Genomic DNA, 23,986 nt, shown 5'->3' on the forward strand with positions numbered 1-23,986 from the left:
GGCTTGCTTCATGGTCTTTCCATTTCTAGTACAGTAGTTTAGCTTTCTCACAGAAAATGCATTCAGGAAGTCATTTTCTGAGTTATTTCTCCATAGTGTAAGAGCTAAAATTTACTGCCCTCAGTTTGTTTTTTTAAATTATTATTTATTATTATTGTGTGCATGTGCACGGTGCCTCTGTGGGGTCAGAGGACAACTTTATGGAAGTTGTCTCCTTTCACCTTTATGTGTGTTTTAGGGATGCAACTCGCTGCCAGGTTTCTGCTGCCATATCCTTTCCACAGCAAGGGATATTAATAGCCCCTCACTGTTGGTTTCTCTGTCTTCTTGTACTGTTTTGTTTTTGTAGTGACAGCAAAAAAAACCTTCCCTTCCTCACACAGCTAGGCAGGTGTTCTAGTCCTTACATCTGTTTTTAACAGCAAAGAACAAAGCTATAACTTTCACCTATATTAGGGAAAGCTTTTACATATCAAACTGAAACTCAATATACTGAAAGCATGTCATACTACAGAGAAAGACAGCAACATTTACCTGAACAAGTTGCTGGCTCTATTTCAAAAGGTCATTATAACTACACTTAGAATACAAGAAATTATCACTACAATCCTCAAATTAGTTAACATCATCTATCATCAAATAGCCTAGTTTACTTAATATCACACTAGTCTAGGATTCACTAGTGAAAAAAAAAAAAAAAACCCTAGAATAAAGAGTAGGATAGAGCTCACTGGTAGAAAACATGTGTAGCATTCAAAGTTCTGGGTTCAATCACCAGGTACCAGTATGCACACATGCATATGTGTGCAAGCACATAAACATACATGTGCATGCACGCACATAAACATGCATGTGTGTGCACGCACATAAATATGTATGCGTGTGCACACACGCACGCACATGAAAACCGTGTCTTACGAAATTCACTTCCTAACTACCATGATAGATAAGAAAATCAAACAATAATTGTTCATACTTTTCATAAATTATAATAAAAACAATTGTTCATATCATAATCATAAAGAAAAAAGAACTAAAGTTGTGCTCTAAAATCTTTTTTTGTTTTGTTTTGGAGATAGGGCCTTGCAAAGTAGCTGATCTTAAATTCAAGGTCATCTTACCTCAGTATCCCAAATGCCACAAGTACTAGGGGAATAAATTCTTTGTGATTCTCTTGAGATTAGTTAAAACCTTATACAACCTGATTTAAATGAAAAAATAAAAAGCAGCTACTTTTGAAGCCAAGTTCCTGGAAATCACTGTTTTTAACATTGTATACACATACTCTTTTATGCTACATAACAGCTAGCTATGTAGAAATCCTGTTCTACCACTTCTTAAGACTACACTTTTTTTTTCACAGTAGTAGTTTGTTTTAAAAAGGATCTCACTATTTACTCTGAACTGGCCTTGAACCTATCAGATGGTGCAGGCTGGCATTAAATTCATGATCCTCTTGCCTTAGCCTGTTGGATGCTATCATTACAGTTACATGAACACATTCAGCCTAAAACATCATGTTTGGTGTTTTGATTTTCTTGGTGGGTTTTTTATTTGTGTGTGTGTGGTTTTTTTTTTTTTTTTTTTTAGTTCTCAACAAACCTGACAAGAAACTATACAGATTTCCCATACAGCCCTATTAAGGACCCACCAGAGCAGTACACTTGTTACCACTGGACACATTGACATATCTTCTTCACCCAGAACTCACAGTCCAAACCATGGTTCACTCTTGGTACTGTACATTCTTGCTTGAATAAATATAAACAACATGGGCTTACCATAACTGTATTATAAAGGGCAGTTTAATGGCCCTAAAAATTCTGTGATCTGACTATTCATATGTCCCTCCATCCTAATTACCAGCAACCACTGACCTTTTTTTTTAATTGTCTCCAGAGGTTTGCCTTTTTCAGTATTACATAACTGGAATTACACAGTATGTAGCCCTCCTAGACTGGGTTCTTTCTATTACTGCATTATTAAAGCTCTTAAGGTTACTCTGTTACTTTTCAGAATCAGTAGTTTTAGAGCTGCATAATATTCCACTGTGGCTATACCAGTTTGTCCATTTATCTACTGAAGAACAACTGTTTTGTTCCCAATTTTTGGCAATTATGAATACAGCTGCTACAAATTTCTGTGTAGGTATAAATTTCCAAATCCTTTGAGTAAATACCAAATAGTATGTGAACTGCCATATCACAGAGTATGTTTAGCTTTGTAAAACACTGCCAAATTGTGTTCCTGCGTAGTTACAGCATTCTACATTGCCACAATGAGGTAGTCTGGCCTTTTGCAAACTCATATCTCTGTACCTCATTGTTTCTCACTGATAAAACGGAGGGAGACATGAGTATTTCCCTATAAAAATGTACAGAATAAATTAAAAATGTATGTAAAGTACTTAGCATAATATTAGACTAAACCAAATATAAATATCAATTACTATTTTCACCCCCAGATGGTGGAAATATAGAGGCAGAATGTGCCATTTAAGAGCAAGCAATAGCTCTATTGGTGAAGTACTTGTTACACAAGTATGAGAGGACCCAAGTTCAATCCCCCACAAGCACATAAAAAGGCCAACCATAGTGGCAAGGGCTTGGAATCCCAACAATGGGAGAACCCCTGGAGCGCAATGGCCAGCCAGTCTAACAGCTGAGCCACTCATGAATATGTACAAACACACACAGTGCAAACTGAAGCTGGGTATTTATGTGCCCTGTAATCCAGAACCAAAAATAAGGTAGGAGAGTTGTGGGGTCAAAGCTAGCCTGGGCTATTGCACAACACCCTGCCTCAAAACAAAAACAAACAAAACCGAAAGTACCCATCTGGATGCTTTACAATTAAGATTGAGATGACTATCTCAGCTCTAATGCTTATTAGTGTCTGGACAAACCCAGAAATCCCCTTAAACCTTTATTTTCTTTCCTAAACACAGTATTAACACTCATGTTTATCTTAAGAGTCACTGCAAGGATTAAAAAGACTGAATTTTTTCATCACAGATCTGACACACAAGTCTTTATCTTATCATAATCATAAGGGTTGGATAACATTCCTTCAATTACTTGTCAACAGCTCTGGAATATCAGATTAAATCTAGAAATTAGTGGCCCAGAGTATGGTATGGAGAAAGTCTGAGGGGGGAAAAAGATGACTCACTAAATGTCTATTAGGACCTCATTTTAATCCAACAATTCAGTCCAATAGACATAGAAATTCTTTTTCAAAGATGGAAGCAGGATCTGAAACAAGATGTAACTTCTATTAGGTCACAAAGCTAGCAGCTGGCAGTCAAAAGTTCAGACACATCTAACTCCAAAATTCAGTTCTTCCACTGCAATACAGTACACATTCTTCCTTTCCATCTCTTCTATCAACTTCTCCCTAAACACTCTGGCAGATTATTAACTAAGATTGTCCAGTTAATTTAATGGACTTCAGATGCTAGGCTATATGAGGTCCCAATTAAGAAAAGTACTACTATATTCACTACAGATAATGCCATTACAATTCATGATCACAAAGATGGCATTATTATGTTATACAAAAGTTTTCATGCCTTACTCACAAGAGTATTTTCCTCTCTGGTGAATACGGGAAAACAGTTTCTGATAAATCAGACTATACTTATTTGTATATACTCAATATAATACCAGTAATTCTTCATTCCTACCACAAAAACAAATCAAGTGTTTCTATCAGTATCTTTCTATTTTCTGAGACAGGGTCCTGTTACAACTAGCAATCCTCAGCCTCCCAAATGCTGGGATCACAGAAATGTGCCAATCCATCCAGTATCTTTTGGGTATCACAGAATACTTCCACATGATAGTAGTTAAGAAGGGGGCCAAAAGTGAAAAACAGAAAAGCTGACTATGAAGACTCACATAAGAACAATCCTGGAGTTTAATGCTACTGGCTGGAGTTGAGCGCTATGGAATCATTTTCCTATTCTTTCCTTAATATATTAAGATCATAGTCACTAACCAAGAACAATTAAAAGAAACTCTTACTTTTGATGAAATATCTTTGGCCTATGCTTTTGTGAACAACAACAAAGGAGAAAAAATTAAGATCAAAGGATACAGGTAGCTGCTATTTAGGTAGACTGGCAGCACACTGCTTAGAAAACAGAAAGTATGTTATTATTTCTTTCTAACATCAATCCTAATGTACATAACAGAGAGAACAAACTGGATCCTAAGGGGTTTGTTTTTCTTAAGAGCCCAATAGTTGCTGGGCGTTGGTGGCGCACGCCTTTAATCCCAGCACTTGGGAGGCAGAGGCAGGTGGATCTCTGTGAGTTCGAGACCAGCCTGGTCTACAAAAGCTAGTTCCAGGACAGCCTCCAAAGCCACAGAGAAACCCTGTCTCGAAAAACCAAAAAAAAAAAAAAAAAAAAAAAAAAAACAAAAACAAAGAGCCCATTAGTTGGTTCCACTATTAGAAATTTCAAGCATGCTACTTCACCTCTGAAAATCATTTTATTTCCTATTTTGGACCAAGTATTTACATACCAAAATTTTCTTTTAACCATTTATAAGCAATGTCAGATATCTGAAGTAGTAATATCTGAAATTGGCCTATACCTGAATTTGGACTGAGTACTGTTGGACTGATGTGTAAGAACATGTCTCTTAGTCATGTTTCACATGTCAAGTCAGAGGTTACCAACTTTCTCTGAAAAGAACAAAGCAGGCTTTGTGGAGTATATAGTATTCTGCCTCAATGACTCCTACTCTGCTACTATAATGTAAAAACTAATGTAGACAGTATATATAAGTGAACAACTGTATTCCAATAAAACTTTATCTGTAGACACAGAATTTGCATCCCATGTGGTTTTCATGTTATAAGGTTTTTCCCATAATATGAAACCAATCTTACCAACTTGTAAAATAATAAGAGGCAGAAGAATTATTTTTGTTTTGTTTTGAGACCAGGTCTCAGGGTCCAAAGCTAGCTTCAAGTACACATGTGACAAAGGATGACCCTAATACCACACCCAGTTTTGGGTAGGGCTGGGGACTGAACTCAGGGCTTTGCAAACTAGGCAAACTCTCTACCAACAAAGCTGGCTGGGAACTTGCTCTATAACCTATGCTGGCCTGAAACTTCCAGTCTTTCTCCCTCCCCACCAGTTGTGGTTAGCTTCGTCAACTCAGCATGCACTACAGCCATCGGGGAAGAGGGAACCTCAATTGAAAAAATGCCTCCATCAGATTGAAAGTCTATGCGGCATTTTTTTGATTAATGATTGATGTGGGGTGGCCAGGAAAGTATTAAACCTGTGCAGGTGATCCTAGGTGAAACATAAAAACAAACAGAGCAAGCCCTGGGAAGCATGCTAGCAGAGAGAAAGCTCTCTGCTTCAGTTCCTGCCTCCAGGTTCCTGCCTTGAGTTCCTGCTCCTCACTTCACTTCAGGATGGACTACAACTGTGAAATTAACTCTTTCCTTCCTATATTGCTTTTGGTCATGTTTATCACAGCAATAGAAAGTTAACCAGGAAATCTGCTGCAGAAGTGATTTTTATAAAGGTGCAAGAGCAGTTCAAGGGAAAAACAATAAACTTTCAACTAAAGGTGTTACAGTGACTGTTTATCTAGAGTACACCACCCTTTCAAAGAAAGAACCACATGTTCTCACACCTGTATGAAATTAATTCAAATAGACAACAGATTTAAACACAAAAATAAAGCTTCTAAAGGGAGAGTAGCACCCAAAAATGATTCATTAAAGAAAAGTCAATAAAACGTTGCTGATTTTGCAGTGTGAAACATCTTGTTAAAACAAGGGAAAGGCAAGCAATGGAATAATTTGCAAATCAAACAGTAGATAAAGAAATTGTACTTGTAATATACAAATAATTCTCAATAAAGAATTCTTAAGGTATTTTTAAACAAAAGTGGACTAGAAAAGTGGCACAAAAAAAACCACCAACAAATTTTACTGATGAGGCACAATAAATGACAAAAAAAATTGGTTAATATCACTATCATGATACCATAATAAAATAATCCCCTCACAACTACTGAAACTGTTAAAATAAAAATGGTTACAACATCAGACAAGGATGTAAAAAAAAAAAAGAACTATAAGTCACTAATGAAAATGTAAAGAGTACACTCAAGAAACCTGTATGGCAACATGATAAAATAAATAATAAATAAACAAACAATGCATAAATATATATATAAACATCTACGTTCCTCAAAGAAATAAAAATTTGCTTCTGAATGGAAAAAACCATGAGTGGGAAACTTTATTTCTAATAGATCCAAACTAGATACCAAAATGTTCTTAAATCCAAGAATCATCGTATATCATTGTTGAGATACTACCCAGTATTGAAAAAGCGAGAGCCACTGACACATACCACATGAGTGATCTCAGAGATACCATGCTGAGTTTAATAAGCTAGCTTCAAAAAGACCAAGTATATCATATCCTCAAATGACAAAATTATAAAGATACAGAACAGACAAATGGCTGCTATTGGCTAGAAACAGTAGGAGGGTAGGGAGACACTGCCTAATGCTAGAGAGGGAAAGTACATGAGACATCTCTCTAGAGTTTTGTGCCTTGTTTACAGGGGTAATTAAACTAATCTACTTATGAGAAAATGACACAGAACCACACACACACACACACACACACACACACATACATTTTACCAAAGTCAATTTCCTGATGTTGGTATTATACAATAGTTATATAAGAAACAACCACGAAGTAAACTAGAAAAGAAAAAGAACTTCTCTGTGGTATTTTTTTTGCAATTTCTTGTGAATATATAATTATTTCAAAGTAAACTGAAAATTCCTAAAAATCTTTTGCATAAGCAAAAGGATCAGATTCCTCTGTAAACAATAATCTACATTCATTAATAGAGCTGTTAACAGGACCAAGCATAGCAAAAAAAAAAACCAGTTTTAACTGCCTACCATGAGCTAAGCACTATTTTAAGTGCTTTCCATACACTGCCCCCACTTATCCCTGTAAGACCCCATGAATGAAATACCCAACCCCATTTTACAAACAGGAAAACTGGGGTTAAAGAGAGATTAATCTGATGCTGATCACACAGTAAATACTAGAACCAAAATTTATTTCCAGAGCCATGCCTCCTGAACCTGAGGGTAACAAAAATGAACATACTTATTTTTCACAAGTGTTGATCCATCTATGCAAAAGGCTTGTACTAAACAATGTTAAGTCAGTTTGCTTTCTGCACAAGCTTCAGAACTCTTAAAATGCCAGTGCATTTCAGGTATCTAGATCACTACAATACAGGGTTCCTCAAATACAACTGACCAGAGGGTACTATTTCCCCTAGAATATACATAGTTTGAATATGTAATTCAATTATCTCTACACCAGAAAAGAATAGTACTCAAATGGCCTGATTTTAACCCATTTCTCCTCTTCATGAATTGGCAAAAATTTGTGCAGTCCAACATAGTAGCCATGAGCTGTTAAGTAACATGCTATAAATTACAATAAAATAAAATTTCAGTTTCTCAGTCACACAGTCCCATTACAAATCTGTTTAATTGCCACATATGGCTACCATATTGAACAACACAGATATAGAACATTTACATCATCTAAGAAAATTCTATTCATAAATATAGAGACTTGTTTCATCTGATTTGAAAAGAAAATGGGGCCTGTATAGCCTTCAGAGCAGCACACTGTGAATTACTACACATGTCAGCACCAGCGTCCCCATAGAGAGACTGAAAGATCTCTGATAATTTCTAGTCAGCTTACTGACTGCTGCCAGAATGAGAATGTCAAGGCACAAGGAAAAGGCAAGCAAAGAAGTAAAGAAAAGGAAGCAAGAGAAAGCAAAGCTGGGCAGACCGGAGATGAAGCTTCAACGAGCATTTAGGAGCCTGGGTTCTATGCCAAAGATTTTTTTTTTATTTAAATTTCATCGTTGGTAATGAGATCATGTAGATGAAGTCTCTTCACTATTTTGGACCTTGGTATTCTCCCCTGCAACACAAACTTAAAAGAAATGATTACTCAAAAGCTGTGTGTATGGACACACACCAGGGAGAGTGGGGAATAAGGGTAAAAAGAAAACAAGCTACTTCAGTATGCAAAATAGTTGCATAGTGGAACCTGGCACACCAGCACACCAGTCAGCTTGCCACAGCCCTATTTCTGAGGATATCTGATGCCATCAAAGAAAAAAAAAGATGCACTTCTGCCCAAAGAAAATTTATTAAATAATAACACACCTAAACACACACACACACACACACACACACACACACACACACGCTGGTTAGCACTAGGGCCAAATATATGGGAAAACTGCAAGATACTCAAAACTTTAGGTTTAAAGACTAGTTCACTAACATGCAATAACTGAAGTGGCCCAGTACTCAAACACTAGTGTGTTAGCATGTTACTAAGATTATGAATATTACGAGTTATAAATATCATATACAAAGTATAAATACGGCATAACCAAAAGTACACTTCATTTCTTCCACAAAGAATATAAATAGATGCTACAAGTATCTGGAAATACAAGATACCAATTTTGCCCAACCTAATTTCTCTCAAAACCATACTTGGCCCCATGTTTTCTATGTGAAACACCTTTAAGGAGTGCTGGAATCGCAGAGGTTCTCAGACAGTGCTATGGCAGAATGAAATATAACTAGAATCTGCATCTACATCCTACTCCACGCTTCCTTCTCTTCAGAGAAATGGTTGGTCTACTTCCTACGATTCAAAGGACGATTAAAAAACCTTCCTTCCTCGGACCAATCGTATACCATACTAAGAACTAAAAAGGCTAGTATCAATTTTTCTTTTAGCTATTTTTACCTCGTCTAGCTGATAGAGAAACACCATAAATGATTTTTTAACATCGTCGATGCTAAGGCAACCAGTGAGTTGTGTAACCTCTTTGAGAATATAAACTCAGAGCCCAGAATCAAACCTATGAATATTTTGGTGCCGGGGATGAGAAAAACTAAAGATTTCCAAGAAAGAAAACAAGAAGGGACTTTCAGTGACAAGCTTTTACTTCAGCAAGGCTGGTTTTTAGTACCCCACCTACTAATCCGATGCCAAGCACCGCGCGGCGCGGAAACCCTGCCGAATTTGAAAATAAACGTTGCAAAGGCTCCGGGGGACTGCAAACAGGGATGGAAACTGACAGCTTGGCCTCGGAGAGAAGCCTCAAGTAGGTCAAACTGTGGCAACCGTCTGCAATCCGGAGTCCACTTCAGTGGGCTCAGGGGAGTAGAGCGGCGTCTTTCAGTCCTAAAGGGGCGGGATATAGGCACTGAGACCGAGAGCCCGAGCCCCGGCGGTTCGCCTGCTCTCACCTCTCTTGGGGGCCTTGATCAGAGGCACCCCTCCGCTCCTCTCGCCGTTTTCCTGCTTGTCCTTGTGCTTGAGATCGCCCGGAACGCAGGCGCCGGGGTCACCATCGGAGCCGCGGTGGTGATGGTGCTTGTGCCGCTCCTTGTGGCCCTTATGCTTGGGCCCAGCCGCGCTCACCGTCAGGGGCGAGAAGGTGAAGAGGGCCGAGGTGCCGGAGGCCGGGAGCGGGGCAGCGACAGCGGGCCCGGCGGGCGCCAGCGACGGTGGCGGCGGAGGTGGCAAGAGCAGAGGCTCAACGGGGCCCGGGACGGTTGGGGCGGCATTCGTTGATGGCAGCGGCCCGGGATGTTGGCGGCTGCGACGCCGCCGATGAGGGGGAGCAAGAGGGGGGTCCTGGCTCGGCCGCCCCCGCTTCTCCTGAGAACCCCCGCTGCTAGCCCGACGTTGCCGCTTCACTCCCCGCGGCGAGACCCCAACATGGGGTTTCTCCTTCCCTTCTTTGTCCGGCTCCTCCTGCGCCGCCACCGCCCGTACTAAGCGAACCGCTCCGACCTGCGCAGCCATTTCACCCACAAACACACATTTAAATGGCCCGACCGCCCCCCCGTCCGCGGTTCGCGCAAGCGCCGCCCGCGCAGGGCCCGCTGGGCATTGGAGTCTCTCCCCCGCCCTCCGCAGATCCGTCCTTCTCATAGAGCTGAACAGGCCGGAAACGGCAGTTCCGGCACCTCTCCACAGACCTTGCCAACCGAGCTTCTATTGTAAAGCGCCCTGGACGCGCAAGGCCTGGCGGGAGTTGTAGTTCCACCGCCCGCCGCGTACCCCGCTCTCTGAGTGGAGGAGAAGAGAGGGAGCGTGCGCCCTAGCACGCTTCGGGGTGCGACGCAACTGCCGCCGGTCGGCGAGTTGCCGCCAACCGCCCTAACGGCCCAAACAATGTTAATAGCTTTCAGAGTCTGGCGGGACGTTCAGACGATCCTCTTCGCGTGTTCCTTCATCCCACCCGGAGTAGGTGGTCTCCATAGTGACTTTTCAATTTCGTATTTCTCTCGTAGCCTTTGTGAGGTAAAAGAATCTCCAGCTTTTACCCTTGACCGGCGACGAGAAAAAAAGAATTTCGGAATATGTAAAATGACGGTTGTGCTGTAACGTGTGGCTGGACTTGCTATTCAGCAAAAAGAAAAGCGTTTTCAGCGGCATTGCTGTGGTTACAGCTACAGGCTTAGGCAGGTCATTCCCACCTTGCCAGAGTCACATTTCCCTCTATGCTTGGAAAGGTAGAAGCCAGCATTTATGTTGGACACATAACTATAGTTTACGAAAAATTCTCCATAGAAATTGTTTTAAATCTTTAATTTTTTTCAAGCCATAAATATAAATTTGCCAATGCGAAAAACGTTGTCAACCTGACACTTAAAAAATCGTCCCTATTCGTCAGGAGATAGTGTTTACTCAAAAATTCAATTAATAATTGGCTACAATGGTATACTAAGCATATAAAAAGCACTATGGTTTAACACCACTAGGTCTCAGAGAAGTAACTTAGGCTGAGTGAACTGCAATAAAAGTTATAGTTTAAAACAGAATTCTTGAACACATTCTGGGTATACATTGTTCTACAATAAGTAAATAACAGTACCTTTAAGTTTGCCCTAGCATTGTATTAAAACACTAACACTGTTGCTAGGTTGTACTTTCTTAAGAAAAATATCAAATTGATAGGGAAAGTAAAGAGAATCCTTTAAAATAATAAAGATCCATTAACATATTGTGTAAAACTAGATTTGAAATTCATTTAGGACAATCCATAGTTATACAGAAATACATTTTCAAACTACTGGTATCTTTAAAAGGTTATAAATTGCACACATGTATATAGGGCCTTTTCTATGAAGAAAACACCAAAAAAGAAAAAATAATTTTAAAGTACTACCAAAAAGTAACTGCTGTTGATGACTTTTCTAGAATTGGTAAACAAATAACTGGTTAAAATTTGTGTGGAATATAGTTGACCATTTTTATAGCAATATAAAAATGACCATTGGTATTATTTCTATTTTATTCTCTTTAATATTTCTTTTCCTCCTTTTATACAACATTTGAGAAGACAGGGGAGGTATACTCCATTTAGAAAAAAATAACACCCTGGGAGCAGTCATTGCCATGAGCAGTAATTCTGTACTGCAAACACAAGGCAAGGGGTTTTTGTTTTGTTTTGCTTTGCTTTGTTTTTTGTTTGTGGGTTTGGTTTGGTTTGGTTTTGTGGTTTTAAAAGACAGGGTTTCTCTGTATTATTTTGGAGGCTGTCCTGGGAACAGCTCTGTAGACCAGGCTGGTCTCAAACTCACAGAGATCTGCCTGCCTTTGCCTCCTGAGTGCTGGGATTAAAGGCGTGCAACACCAACGCCCAGCTTTGCTTTGTTTTTAAAATAAAGCCTTTAGACAGTCGTGATGAAGCACACCTATATTGTCAGCATTTTGCAGGTTGAAGTAAGAGGATCAGTAGTGTGAGGGCAGCCAGGGGCTGCATAGCAAGACCTTGTCAATTAAAAAAAAAAAGTTTAATATTAAGGCAATGTTGGATTTTAGTTGAAGGGTTGGAGAGATGGCCCAGATGGTTAAGAGCACAAAAGCTTTGCAAGGACCCTGGTTCGGTTCCCAGAACCCACATAGCAACTCACAACAATCTACAATTCCAATTCAAGGGGATCCCTCTCCCTTTTCTGTCCTCAGTGTGCACTAAACATAGGTGGTATATAAAATATTTTAAAGAGAAATTTAGTTAAGATCAAATTCTTACAAGCCTATTGAAATAAATGTTTATGCTGGGCTTGATTGCGTGCCTTTAATCCCAGCCCTCCAGAGGCGTATGGCAGGAGGATCACTGAAAAGATTCAAGACCAAATAAAAAGACATCATCTCAAACCAAAACTTTATATTTACAGAGAAAGTAAAATGAGGGACTGGTTAAGGCCACTGGATGCTCTCTCAAAAGACCCAGGTTCAAGGCTCAGCACCCACATGGCAGTTCATAACTGCCTATAACTACAGTTTTAGGGGATCTGACAGCCTCGCACAGACATTCATGCAGGCAAAACATGAATGTACATAAAATAAATTATAAAAATAAAAAGTAAAATAGAATAACTTATAAAAATGAAAAATAAATCCACTTTGAAAAATAAGCTCAAGTGACAAACTTTATTGGCGGTTTCCAACTAAATGTAAAGAATATGAAATCCAAGATTGTTCAACATTTTTCACATATAGCTTCCCTTTTGAAAGCTATGGACACAATATACATTGTTGATATTATTATTATTATTATAACAGTATTCTAGTAGTTTTATTTGGAAGCACATATGCAGCCAATATTCTTATAACTCCATCAGTGTATTAAATATTCCAAGTTGATGGTGGGTTCCTTGGTCCTTTGGGTTTTGAAAAACGATTTCCAAAGCCTGAAGACAAAAATAAAACTGAATGAAAACAAGAAATAAATACTTGGATTTTAAAATACAACATTGAAAAAGTTAAGCACAATTTAGTAATAGACTATAAATGTATTATCGTAATTAAAGTTTAAATGAAATAGAATACTATTTTTGCTGTATTGGAGATCAAACCAATGGCCTTGTGTATGCTAAGGCAAGTATTCTGCCACTGGGCCTTACCTCCAAACTAAATATTGTTAATATTTAAATTTAGACCACTTACAAATTAACTAATGGTAATAATTGTATGAAGAACCATGAGTATAGTAGCCTTCAATAACTGAGTATGTAACACCATTTATCTGTTTTATTCATTCATCACTGATAGCAAAACAAATTTCACTTATGTAAAATTAAGCACTATTATTTATGTGCGATTATTAAATCTAGTTCTTTATGTAGCCACTGAAATATTGTTTCAAATATAAAATAACCCTGAAAGAAATGATTATTAAGTAAGTTTTAATTACTTTTCTTCCTGAAATGCAACTCCCTTGCCTCCACAACAAAAGAAAAATTTCACATAAAATAAAGGCCATTACTAGGTGCTTTCAGAAAGAATTTCAGGCTGATGACATTTATTCTTTGTCACTAGCAATATATGTCTTTTTCTTTGATTGTGGTAGAGTTTCAAAGCATCTTACACATAGCAACTTTAGTGACTTACATTGAAAAATAGAAAGCAGAAAATGAAAAACTCAAAGATATTCCTAATACTTAAATTTCATCACCTTTCCTGGTAACTGTTTACATATATGACTAAATTTAAATCTGAAAACAAAACTAGAGTAGGCCAACTATAGTGGCAACTGCCTGTAATTCAAGCACACAAGAGGTTAAGATAGGAGGTTCACAGTTTCAAGGTCAGCCCGGCATAACATAGCAAGGTGCATGCACACACACACACACACACACACACACACACACACACACACACACACACACACCTCCCTCTATGCCAGAGCTGAAAAAAACCTTTGATATTTATTAATAACTAGTGGTTTTAGTTGGGAGAGGTGTACAGAGCCTATTTCATATGCATTTTACTCGACTGATAATAAAGAGAAGGAATAATATTGAAATTAAATAGTTACACATCAAAACCACCTCAGCACAGGCACTGTAACTAGAGCCCAGTGCACTGAGAAGAGGGGTGAGGACATGATATGTGACTACTTAGAACAACTAAAATTTCAGATGCCCTATATTTGATCTGATCCACTAGCCAATTCTTAATACTTTGGAATAGCTTTACACTACTATTTTCTGCATATGGGTCAATTCAAGAAAAGTAAACCTGAAACACATGCTGTTTTTTTTTCCAACATAGGAAAAAAATTGAATTAGAATTTCCTTATGCAAGCCCAGCCCGGCCCCAAAGTCATGATCCTTCTGTGTTGGCATTCACTGTGCTGGGATAACAGCTGTGCATCATCAGAGCAACTTAAATATTTGCAAGTAACACACTCTTACAATCTATATTGCCACGATTAAAGGGAACAATGACATGTAAGCAGTACTTTCAAGTACACAAACTGTTGAAATCTAGGCATGTTTGAGAAGAAGCAACATGTATGCAGCTAAGATTTTATTCCAGAGCCACAGCAATGTAAAGTCAGCTGGTCCGTTCATCACTCGGGTAATTTAGAGAGAAAAAAAGGAAACAGAGAACTTTTGTAAGTGAGGCAAAGTTGCATTTTTTCACAGTTCAGACAATGTTCCACATGAATGTTTTCAGATAAATTTCATACAAATCTTAACTTTTAAATTGTAACAATTGAAGCATTGAGTTAATGAATTGTAAACCAAATTTAATAGCTAAAGAAATAGAGCATTTCTAATATATATTTTCTCAAATGAGACAAGGGTTGCTCTCTCATTTTCTGCTCTTCCTCCAAAATAAAATTGTATTTGGGCAATTGTATGTCTGCCTAGAAGTATTACACTTTCTGATGTTCCTATAATTTTTTAAATTTATTTTGTGTGTATTGGTGTTTTGCCTCTGTCTGTGTGCTATGTGCTTGCAGTGCCTACAGAGGCCTGCAGGGGGCATCCGCTCCTCTGGAACTGGAGTCTGAGACAGTTGTCAACCACTATAAGAGTGCTTAGAATTGAACCTGAATCCTCTGGAAGTATCTAGTAATCTTAATCACTGAGCCATCTCTCCAGCCCCAATTTGTATACATGTTTAACTCTGCTATAAAATAATACACATACCAAAATTCAGAAAGCTGGAATTTTTTGGCTGAACACATTCTGCAGGCTTGCTTGATGGAGAAGAATTACAAACACCTGTAATCAGAAGAAAACTGTGTTGGGTAAAGAATAACAACAGATTTAGATTACCATTTATTTGCTTGCATGATTATTGAAATTAAAAATTTCCTCCCAAACAATACTCCAAAATAAATATGTCAGCATCATACTGAGCATGTTTAAAATGGTTGAAATTATATTTTTGTATTATAATAATGATAGGGAAGGTTCAGCCTGTAGGCCTGAACTCACTGTGTATCCAAAGCTGGCTGTGAACTTGTGATATTCCTCCTGCCTCAGCATCCTAACTACTGGGATTACAGGCCAGAATCGCCATGCCAAGCAAGATTTATTTTCTTTGCAGACAGATTATGTAACATGACACAAAACCAAAGAAAACTGTCAAAGGAATAGTGTGGAATATCACTTTAACTATGTAAAGGTGTGTTACGTTTGTTTATTCTGCATTTGATTTTTTAGGTAAAGATATGTTGCTGCTTCACTTTTCCTGCCTATTGCACCTGATTGGTCTAATAAAAAGCTGAATGGTCAATAGCTAGGCAGTAAATGGATTAGCAGGGCTGGCATGTGGAGAGAATAAGTAGGAGGAGAAATCTTGGCTCAAGGAACCACAGAGAAGAGAGAATGAGGGAAAAATAGGGGGAGATGCTTGGGGCCAGAAACCAGGCAGCTGCCAACCAGTCAGACACAGAGGAAACAGGAAAGAAAGATATACAGAAAGAAAGAAAGGTAAAAGCCCCAAGGTCAAATGTAGATAAAGAGAAACAGATTAAAACGAGAGCTAAGATAAGGCTGAGCATTCATAACTAATAACAAGTCTCAGCCGGGCGTTGGTGACACACGCCTTTAATCCCAGCACTCGGGAGGCAGAGGCAGGAGGATCTCTGTGAGTTCGAGGCCAGCCTGGTCTACCGAGCGAGTTCCAGGACAGGCTCCAAAACAATACGGAGAAACCCTGTCTTGAAAAACCAAAAACCAAAAACAAACAAACAAACAAGTCTCTGTCATGGTTTGGGAGCCTCTCGGTGGTCTGAAAGAAAATCCACTACTTTAGGGTTCACACTTGGCTTTGGAGTTTATCTTCTTCCTCTGATCAGCCATAATAAACTTTCCACATTTCACATTAATTCAGCTATGGCAAGCTGAGGGTTTCCTTTTGGGGGGAACATGGGGGAGGTTCGAGACAGGGTTTCTCTGTAGCTTTGGAGACTGTCCTGAAACCAGGCTGGCCTCAAACTCACAGAGATCTGCCTGTCTCTGCCTCCTGAGTGCTGGGATTAAAGGCGTGTGCCACCAACGCCAGGCTGAGCTGTTCTCTTAAATCTTTCTTCACTTTCCAGTAATTTTTTTCTCAAGGATGATTCTAAATTAGGGCCATAGTCTCCCAAAGGCATTATTATATTGCTTGGTTTGCTGTTGTATTTACTATGTGTAGGCCTAAAAATCTGTGTGTGTTTCTAACACCTTAATATAAGCATAAATCAGTTTCTCCCAAGTTTTAAAAGGAATTCTGTAAAACTGGATCTACATTTTACATATGTATGGTCTTATGAAAGATTTCTCAGGTTTATGTAAACTTTCTCAAAAACATAAGGAAAAACTACTGCACACTTTTTTGTTTTTAACATTTCAAAATGCAATGTAAGAACTGCATATATGTGTTTACACATACATATGTAATATTAGGCTTCTAGAAACATCTAAAACATTTCTTTCCTGGAGGGTACTTGAGTATTAATCACTAGAATACAAAGTAGACTTCGGACATTTCCAGTTAAGTACATACTTCTCAAAACTGTGTCAAGAGCTCGACTAGGAGCTAAGCATAGGCAGGAACACATTGGATGAAGATAGGGATGCACAAGGATGTTGATAATCTCTACATTCCAACTGAGAGACTATATTTGTCACAAAGAATACTGTTTCTTTTTTCTTTTCTTATTTTTCCTACCTTGTTTTTCTTTTCTGTTTTTAAACAAAGGCAGCAAAGATTCAGCAAATGTATATTAGAGAGAACTGATATTTTACCTATGGTTTGTCTCAAGTTATTTTTGTGCTGCCTGCTCAACATGTATTCTCCAGATAAAATGGCTTAATTTTTCCCTTTACATCCTTCCCAATTTTCAGTTTCCACACGTCAGGTGGGACTATTTCTACTTCTGGAAGAATGAAATGACTAATAATTCGGGCTGACTTCCATTATTCCTACGTCGGCATGGTCGCACCAGATGTTTAGGTCTGATCTCATTACTAAATAATCAGTGACCACATGAACTATGTGGCTAAATATAAGACACATTATCCTGCCTAATAGGAATGTTAATATACTGCTAAGAATTGATTCAGGCAGGGGCAAATGAACAAGGCCATCATCAGGCCAATTTACACTAGTCATCAGACTGTTGCTTAAGCAACCAGGAAGCAGCTAATTTTTTCCATCAGAAGCCTGAAACCACATGGTAAAAACAAAGTCAACCTATGAGTAAGCCTATAAAATGAACAAAGCTGGGGCTAGAGAGATGGCTCATTCGCTAAAGTGATCCAGCACCCAAGTGAGAAACAAAGCATGGCAGTCATGTGCCTATAACCCCAGCATGTGGGAAATGAAGATAGCAGGCTCCCCGGAGCTTGCTGACCAGCTATAATAGCCAATTGATAAACTCAGTTCAGTGAAAGACCCTGTCTCAAAAATAAGGTAGATACAGTATTGAGGACAATGCCTGACGTCAATCTCAGACCACACCTGTGCACACAGGCACACACACACATACATACAAGGGTGGCACAAAGCAATATGGAAACAGAGGTTAACTGCTTTATGAATTATTTGAATTCTTAGTTACAAGATAATGTTTCTCTTATGCTCCAGTTAGCGTAAATTGGACATTCTGTCACTTGCAACTATAGTACTTCTGAGCAATTAAAGTGTCTTACGAGGACTCATCTGGTAAAGGAGTTTGCTATATAAATCTGAGAACCTGAACTTGTTCCCTGGAACTCATATAAAGGTATAAGGGGAAAGCCAACTCCACAAACTTGTCCCCTGACCTCGATACACAGGTAGAGGCATGCGCCCCACACACACCCAAAAAATATTACTTGAAATTTTTTCCTCTAAAAGTGAGAAATGGCATCATGACTGGCAACTTCCATTCTTGTCATAAGTAATCCATTCTCCATACAGCAACTGGAATAAAAACAGAGTGCATAACATCCCTGTCTAAAACTCTCTTATGTGTCTCATCTCACTAAAATAAACTCTTACTAGCAAGACCAATAAGACTGTAACTACTACTCTCCCATCTTTCCAGCCTTGCCTTGCTGTTGTAAAATATTAGTTTAAGATGTGTTACATTTGCTTATGCTGTGAAATATTTGTTTAATGATGCAAAGATGTGTTGCATTCCTTTATGTTGCATTTGTTTAACTCTGTGAAGCAGAATTACTTTGCCTGTCTAAAACATCTGATTGGACTAGTAAAGAGCAGAATAGTCAATAGTTAGACAGAAGAGAAAATAGGTGGGGCTGGCAGCCAGAGAGAATAAATAGGAGAAAAAGAGAAGGGGAGAGTACTCCAGAGGTCAGCCACCCAGCTACACAGCAAGTCACAGAGTAAGAAGTAAAGGAAGGTAGGGCGTTGGTGGTGCATGCCATTAATCCCAGCACTCGGGAGGCAGAGGCAGGCGGATCTCTGTGAGTTTGAGGCCAGCCTGGTCTACAGAGTGAGTTCCAGGACAGCCTCCAAAACAATACAGAGAAGAAGAAGTGAAGAAAGGTATATAAAAGGTAAAAGCTGATAACTGACAGCAAAGTGGCAGGATACAAGATCAACTCAAGAAAATCAGTAGCCCTGCTATAAACAGATGATAAAAGGGCTGAGAAAGAAATCAGAGAAATATCACCCTTTACAATTGCCACAAACAACATAAAATACCTTGAGGTAACGCTAACCAAACAAGTGAAAGATCTTTATAGCAAGAACTTTGAGTTTTTAAAGAAAGAATTTAAAGAAGACACCAGAAAATGGAAAGATCTCCCATGCTCTTGGATAGGTAGGATCAATATAGTAAAAATAGCAATCCTGCCAAAAGCAATCTACAGACGCAATGCAATCTCCATTAAAATCCCAGCACAATTCTTCACAGACCTTGAAAGAACAATTCTCAACTTTATATGAACAACAAAAGACCCAGGATATCCAAGACAACTCTGCTCAACAAAGTAACATCTGGAGGCATCACCATCCCTGACTTCAAGCTCTATTATAGAGCTATAGTCCTGAAAACAGCTTGGTATTGGCACAAAAATAGAGAGATAGACCAATGGAATCGAATTGAACACCCTGAGATTAACCCACAAACCTATGAACACCTGATTTTTGACAAAGAAGCTAAAATTATACAATGGGAAAAAAGATAGCATCTTCAACAAATGATGTTGGCATAACTGGATATTGGCATGTAGAAGACTGCAGATAGATCCATGTCTATTGCCATGCACAAAACTTAAGTCTAAATGAATCAAAGACCTCAACATAAATCCAGCCACACTGAACCTCTTAGAAGAGAAAGTGGGAGGTACCCTTGAATGAGTTGGTACAGGAGACTGCTTCCTGAACATAACACCAGTAATACAAACACTGAGATCGACAATTAATAAATGGGACCTCCTGAAACTGAGAAGCTTTTGTAAGGCAAAGGACACAGTCAGCAAGACAAAAAGGCAGCCCACAGAATGGGAAAAGATAGTCACTAACCCCACATCTGACAGAGGGCTGATCTCTAAAATTTACAAAGAACTCAAGAAGCAAGTCTCCAAAACTCCAAAGGATCCAATTAAAAAGTGGGGGACTGAACTAAATAGAGAATTCTCAATAGAGGAGTCTAAAATGGCTGAGAGACACTTAAGAAAGTGCTCAACATCCTTAGCCATTAGGGAAATGCAAATCAAAACAAGTCAGAATGGCTAAAATAAAAAACACCAGTGACAGCTTATGCTGGAGAGGATGTGGAGAAAGGGGAATGCATGTCCATTGCTGGTGGGAGTGTAAACTTGTACAGCTACTTTGGAAATCAGTATGGAGATTCCTCAGAAAAATGAGAATAAACCTACCACAAGACCCAGCAATTCCACTCTTAGGCATATACTCAAAAGATGCCCATTCATACAACAAGGATGTTTGTTCCACTATGTTCATAGCAGCATTATTTGTAATAGCCAGAACCTGGAAGCAACTTAGATGCCCACAACTAAAGAGTGGATAAGAGAAAATGTGGTACATTTACACAATGGAGTACTACTCACTGGAAAAAAAACAATGGAATTTTGAAATTTGCAGGCAAATGGATGGCACTAGATGAAACCATTCTGAGTGAAGTAACCCAGTCACAAAAAGACAAACATGGTATGTACTCACTAATATATGAATTTTAGACATGGATCAGGGGAGTGTCAGCCATTGCCAGTGAGTCTGGAAAGCAGGGAGGTTCCCAAGAGAGATATGCATGATAACCCAGAGAAGTGGAATGAGGCAAGATCTCCTCAGCAGATCTCCAAGGATAACACCAACTGGCAAACTAAGCAATAGCAGAGAGACTACATGAATAGCCCCTCCCTGATGATAAGATTGATGACTACCTTACATGCCATCCTAGAACCTTCATCCAGTGACTGATGGAAGCAGAGGCAGATACCTACAGCTAAACACTGGACTGAACTCCTGGAACCCAATGACAGAGATGGAGGAGTGATGAGCAAAGGGGTCAAGACCGTGCTGGTGAAACCCACAAAGACAGGTGACCGTACAAGGGGGAGCTCTTGAATCCCAGACTGATGGCTAAGAGGCCAACAGGGGACTGATTCAGACTCCCTGAATGTAGTTTCAGCAAGGAAGCCTCAGCAATGTCTGGGGCCTTGGACAGTAGATCAGTGTTTATCATGGCATAGGAATGAACTTTGGGAGCCCATTCCACATGAAGGGATGCTCTCTCAGGCTGGACACATAGGGAAGGGCCTACGTCCTGCCCTAGATGAAATGACAGACTCTGGAGATCCCCCAAGGAGGGCCTCACCCTCCCTGGGGAATGGTGTGGGGATTGGGTGGGGGGTTGGAGGAGCTGGTGGAGGGACAAGGGAGAAGGGGTGGGAGAGGGAGCTGGGATTGACATGTGAGGCAAGCATGTTTCTAATTTAAAATAAACACACACACATGTATATATATGCATGTATGATATATATGTAAAAGCCCAGAGGCAAAAGATAGCCAAGATAATTAAAGAAAAGCTGTCAAGAACAAGCCAAGCTAAGTGCAGGCAATCATTAGAAAGAATATGATTTTGTGATTTATTTGGGAGTTGGGTGGCAGGCCCCCGTAAAGAACAAAGAGTAAGGAAACAACTAACTATACTTTACGTTTTTTTAATTCTCTCACAATTACTCTTGTTTTCTTTAATAGCATCTATCACAATGTTATTATGTATGTGTTTGGGAACTCACTTGCTTAATATTTGAATTTCTCACTAGACGTAAGTTGCACAAAATCCTAAGAGCCAGTAATATCTTTGTTGACCACCATATATCAGGTGCCTTCCACAATGTGTCTGGCATATAGCAGGCATTCAACAAATATTCATAGAAATAACTTTAAAAAGCAGACAGAAATGCTACCTCAAAATAGCAGATAAAAAACACTATTTTCATTAAAAACTAAACTGCAGATCACTAAGAGATCCAAACTGTGAAAGGACATAGGGAATTCCTGGTCATGAGCATCTGGAATGGGTAGAGAACAGGAATACAAGTCTAAACTAATGCAGGTCTAGGCTCCAGGGTCAGTTTGAGGGTTTGATACTGTTCTTAGCAGCAAAAGAATACAGAATCAAAGTAGCTAAAGAGCAGAAATACAGTCTAGCCTATATTTAGAGGGTGCCTTGAAGGTTTTTACATAAAAAAGCTCAGTCTCCCACTATATCCCAAAGATCTGCCAACTTAAATCTACCTGAAGTTACTGTTTGATACCCCCCCCCAAATATTCTTGCATCTTGGGAAAGAAAATTGAGCGTTTTCTAAACACACTGATCAAATAGACCTTTGGCTGACTATCCAAGTCAGTCACTGACTTGTTTTTTGTCCACTTAATTTTCCTGATTACCATAATTTCCCGTTGAAATGTTAAAATTCTCCTTGGCTGATTATAGAGGGAAAAGCATAATTCCCAACCAGACTTTAGCTACAATGGACAAAAGATGATTTCAGAGGTCAGTATGATGGTAATGATGGCAGAGAATCTGAGCTTTATGGATGGAAAAATAAAGGCAGGCCTAGGAAGGTAAAGTAGCACTCAACTATCCATCTGAGAGTTCTTTCCAAAAGTTTCCTCCCTATTGTACCAGAATAATGTCAACTACTTAAATCCTTTCTGAATAATCAAGTAGATCAAATCTCTAAGAGTCATATCATGTTTTATAGACCTTGTAATTGTAAATAAGGTGTCTAAAAGAATTTCCAAAAGTTTAAAGAGCCCGTGGGTTTTTATTTTCATTACAATACAGGAAAATAGTAAGCAACAGACTTTTACTGCTGGTAATGCTTGTAAAAATGGAAATGTGTCAATGCTTTGCTTGTTTCATTAAATCAACACATTTGTTTCACAATATGCTTTGCTGTTTCTGTGCTCAAAGAAAATATACCTAAGGTTAGACTGCTAGGAGTTTTAAATAACATATTTACATCTAAGCATCTTAGTATGGGTAGAGAATTCCAAACAATGTAGCAATGATAACTCTGTCTGTAAACAGAAACCCCTACCTGACATTTGACTTTGCTGATGAAGCCCAGCAAAGTCAAGGCCTGGGTAATCACTCTGAACCACAGGTCCCTATTCTATTTGGGAATGATATTGTTGACTTTTTCATAGGGTGATTATACCAAAAACTATGTAATTTTAAAAGTTTTAGATACATTCTAAAAAATAAGTACAAATGAACTTACTTTTTTTCATATTTCGGAAAATCTTTAAACTCTATAAAAGTGAAGAAAGGGGGAAAATTAATATTTTCCTAATAAAGTTCAGAATGCTTTAGTCAACTAAAAACACAGACTTAACAAGATTAGTTTCCTTAATAATAGTCATGAAAATGCAATTTTTTTGTTTTGTTTTGTTTTTTGAGACAGGGTTTCTCTGTGGTTTTGGAGGCTGTCCTGGAACTAGCTTTTGTAGACCAGGCTGGTTTCCAACTCACAGAGATCCACCTGCCTCTGCCTCCCAAGTGCTGGGATTAAAGGTGTGCGCTACCAACACCTGGCTGCAATTATTTTTTTCATCTTGCATCTTAATTCACTACAAAATTACCAAAATTCTATCTTGCTATTTTACCATATATATCATAGTACATATCTAGAAGCAATGCTGTCAAAATGCCAGGAGTAAAGATGACAAGCTTTCTCTCCCTTGACTGCATCTGAGGGTTGTTTTGCTTCTCAATCATATACTTTTTGCCCATTTTTACTTTATACTTATGGATTTCTAGCAATTCATCACATTTTAGACACATACCCTCTGATTATGGTACCAGTTGTGTGACTTTCCTTCACTGTGCAGAAATTTTCTGTTTCATTTAGTGGAATGTGTATCTTTTTCCTTACTGCCTTTGGATTGTTATAGTTACAAAGGCCATTTACAAAAATGTCTTACCAAAAGTACTCTTGTAACTTAGGATTTTTGAAATAGTTATTGTTAAGTCCTTAGTGGGGGTTGTTTTTCATTTTAAGATTAAAAAAATTTTTAGATTGATTTCTTTCATGTATATAGATGTTTTGACTGCACGTATGTCTATGCACCCTGTACATGC

The 23,986-nt window shown here is 38.7% G+C and overlaps 2 protein-coding genes across 3 annotated transcripts in view; both read right to left on the bottom strand.

Moving 5' to 3' along the window:
* Window positions 1–10,376, bottom strand: part of Rsbn1 (round spermatid basic protein 1) — a 45,849-nt gene extending 35,473 nt beyond the window's left edge. Inside the window, exon 1 of the mRNA XM_005076551.4 lies at window positions 9,369–10,376. Within this exon, the coding sequence (XP_005076608.1) occupies window positions 9,369–10,059 (691 nt within the window). The 5' untranslated portion in view covers window positions 10,060–10,376. The remainder of the gene's footprint in view (window positions 1–9,368) is intronic.
* A 2,177-nt stretch (window positions 10,377–12,553) lies between these two features.
* The window catches only part of Ptpn22 (protein tyrosine phosphatase non-receptor type 22), a 52,282-nt gene continuing 40,849 nt past the window's right edge, over window positions 12,554–23,986 (bottom strand). For both annotated transcript variants that reach the window (XM_013118092.3, XM_021230943.2), the window contains 3 exons: window positions 23,127–23,157; window positions 15,078–15,152; window positions 12,554–12,827 (listed from right to left, as the gene is read on the bottom strand). In XM_013118092.3, the coding sequence (XP_012973546.1) occupies window positions 12,763–12,827; window positions 15,078–15,152; window positions 23,127–23,157 (171 nt within the window). In that variant the 3' untranslated portion in view covers window positions 12,554–12,762. The remainder of the gene's footprint in view (window positions 12,828–15,077; window positions 15,153–23,126; window positions 23,158–23,986) is intronic.

The sequence above is a fragment of the Mesocricetus auratus genome, unplaced genomic scaffold, assembly GCF_017639785.1.
Source record: "Mesocricetus auratus isolate SY011 unplaced genomic scaffold, BCM_Maur_2.0 Super-Scaffold_100009, whole genome shotgun sequence".
Lineage (NCBI taxonomy): Eukaryota > Metazoa > Chordata > Mammalia > Rodentia > Cricetidae > Mesocricetus > Mesocricetus auratus.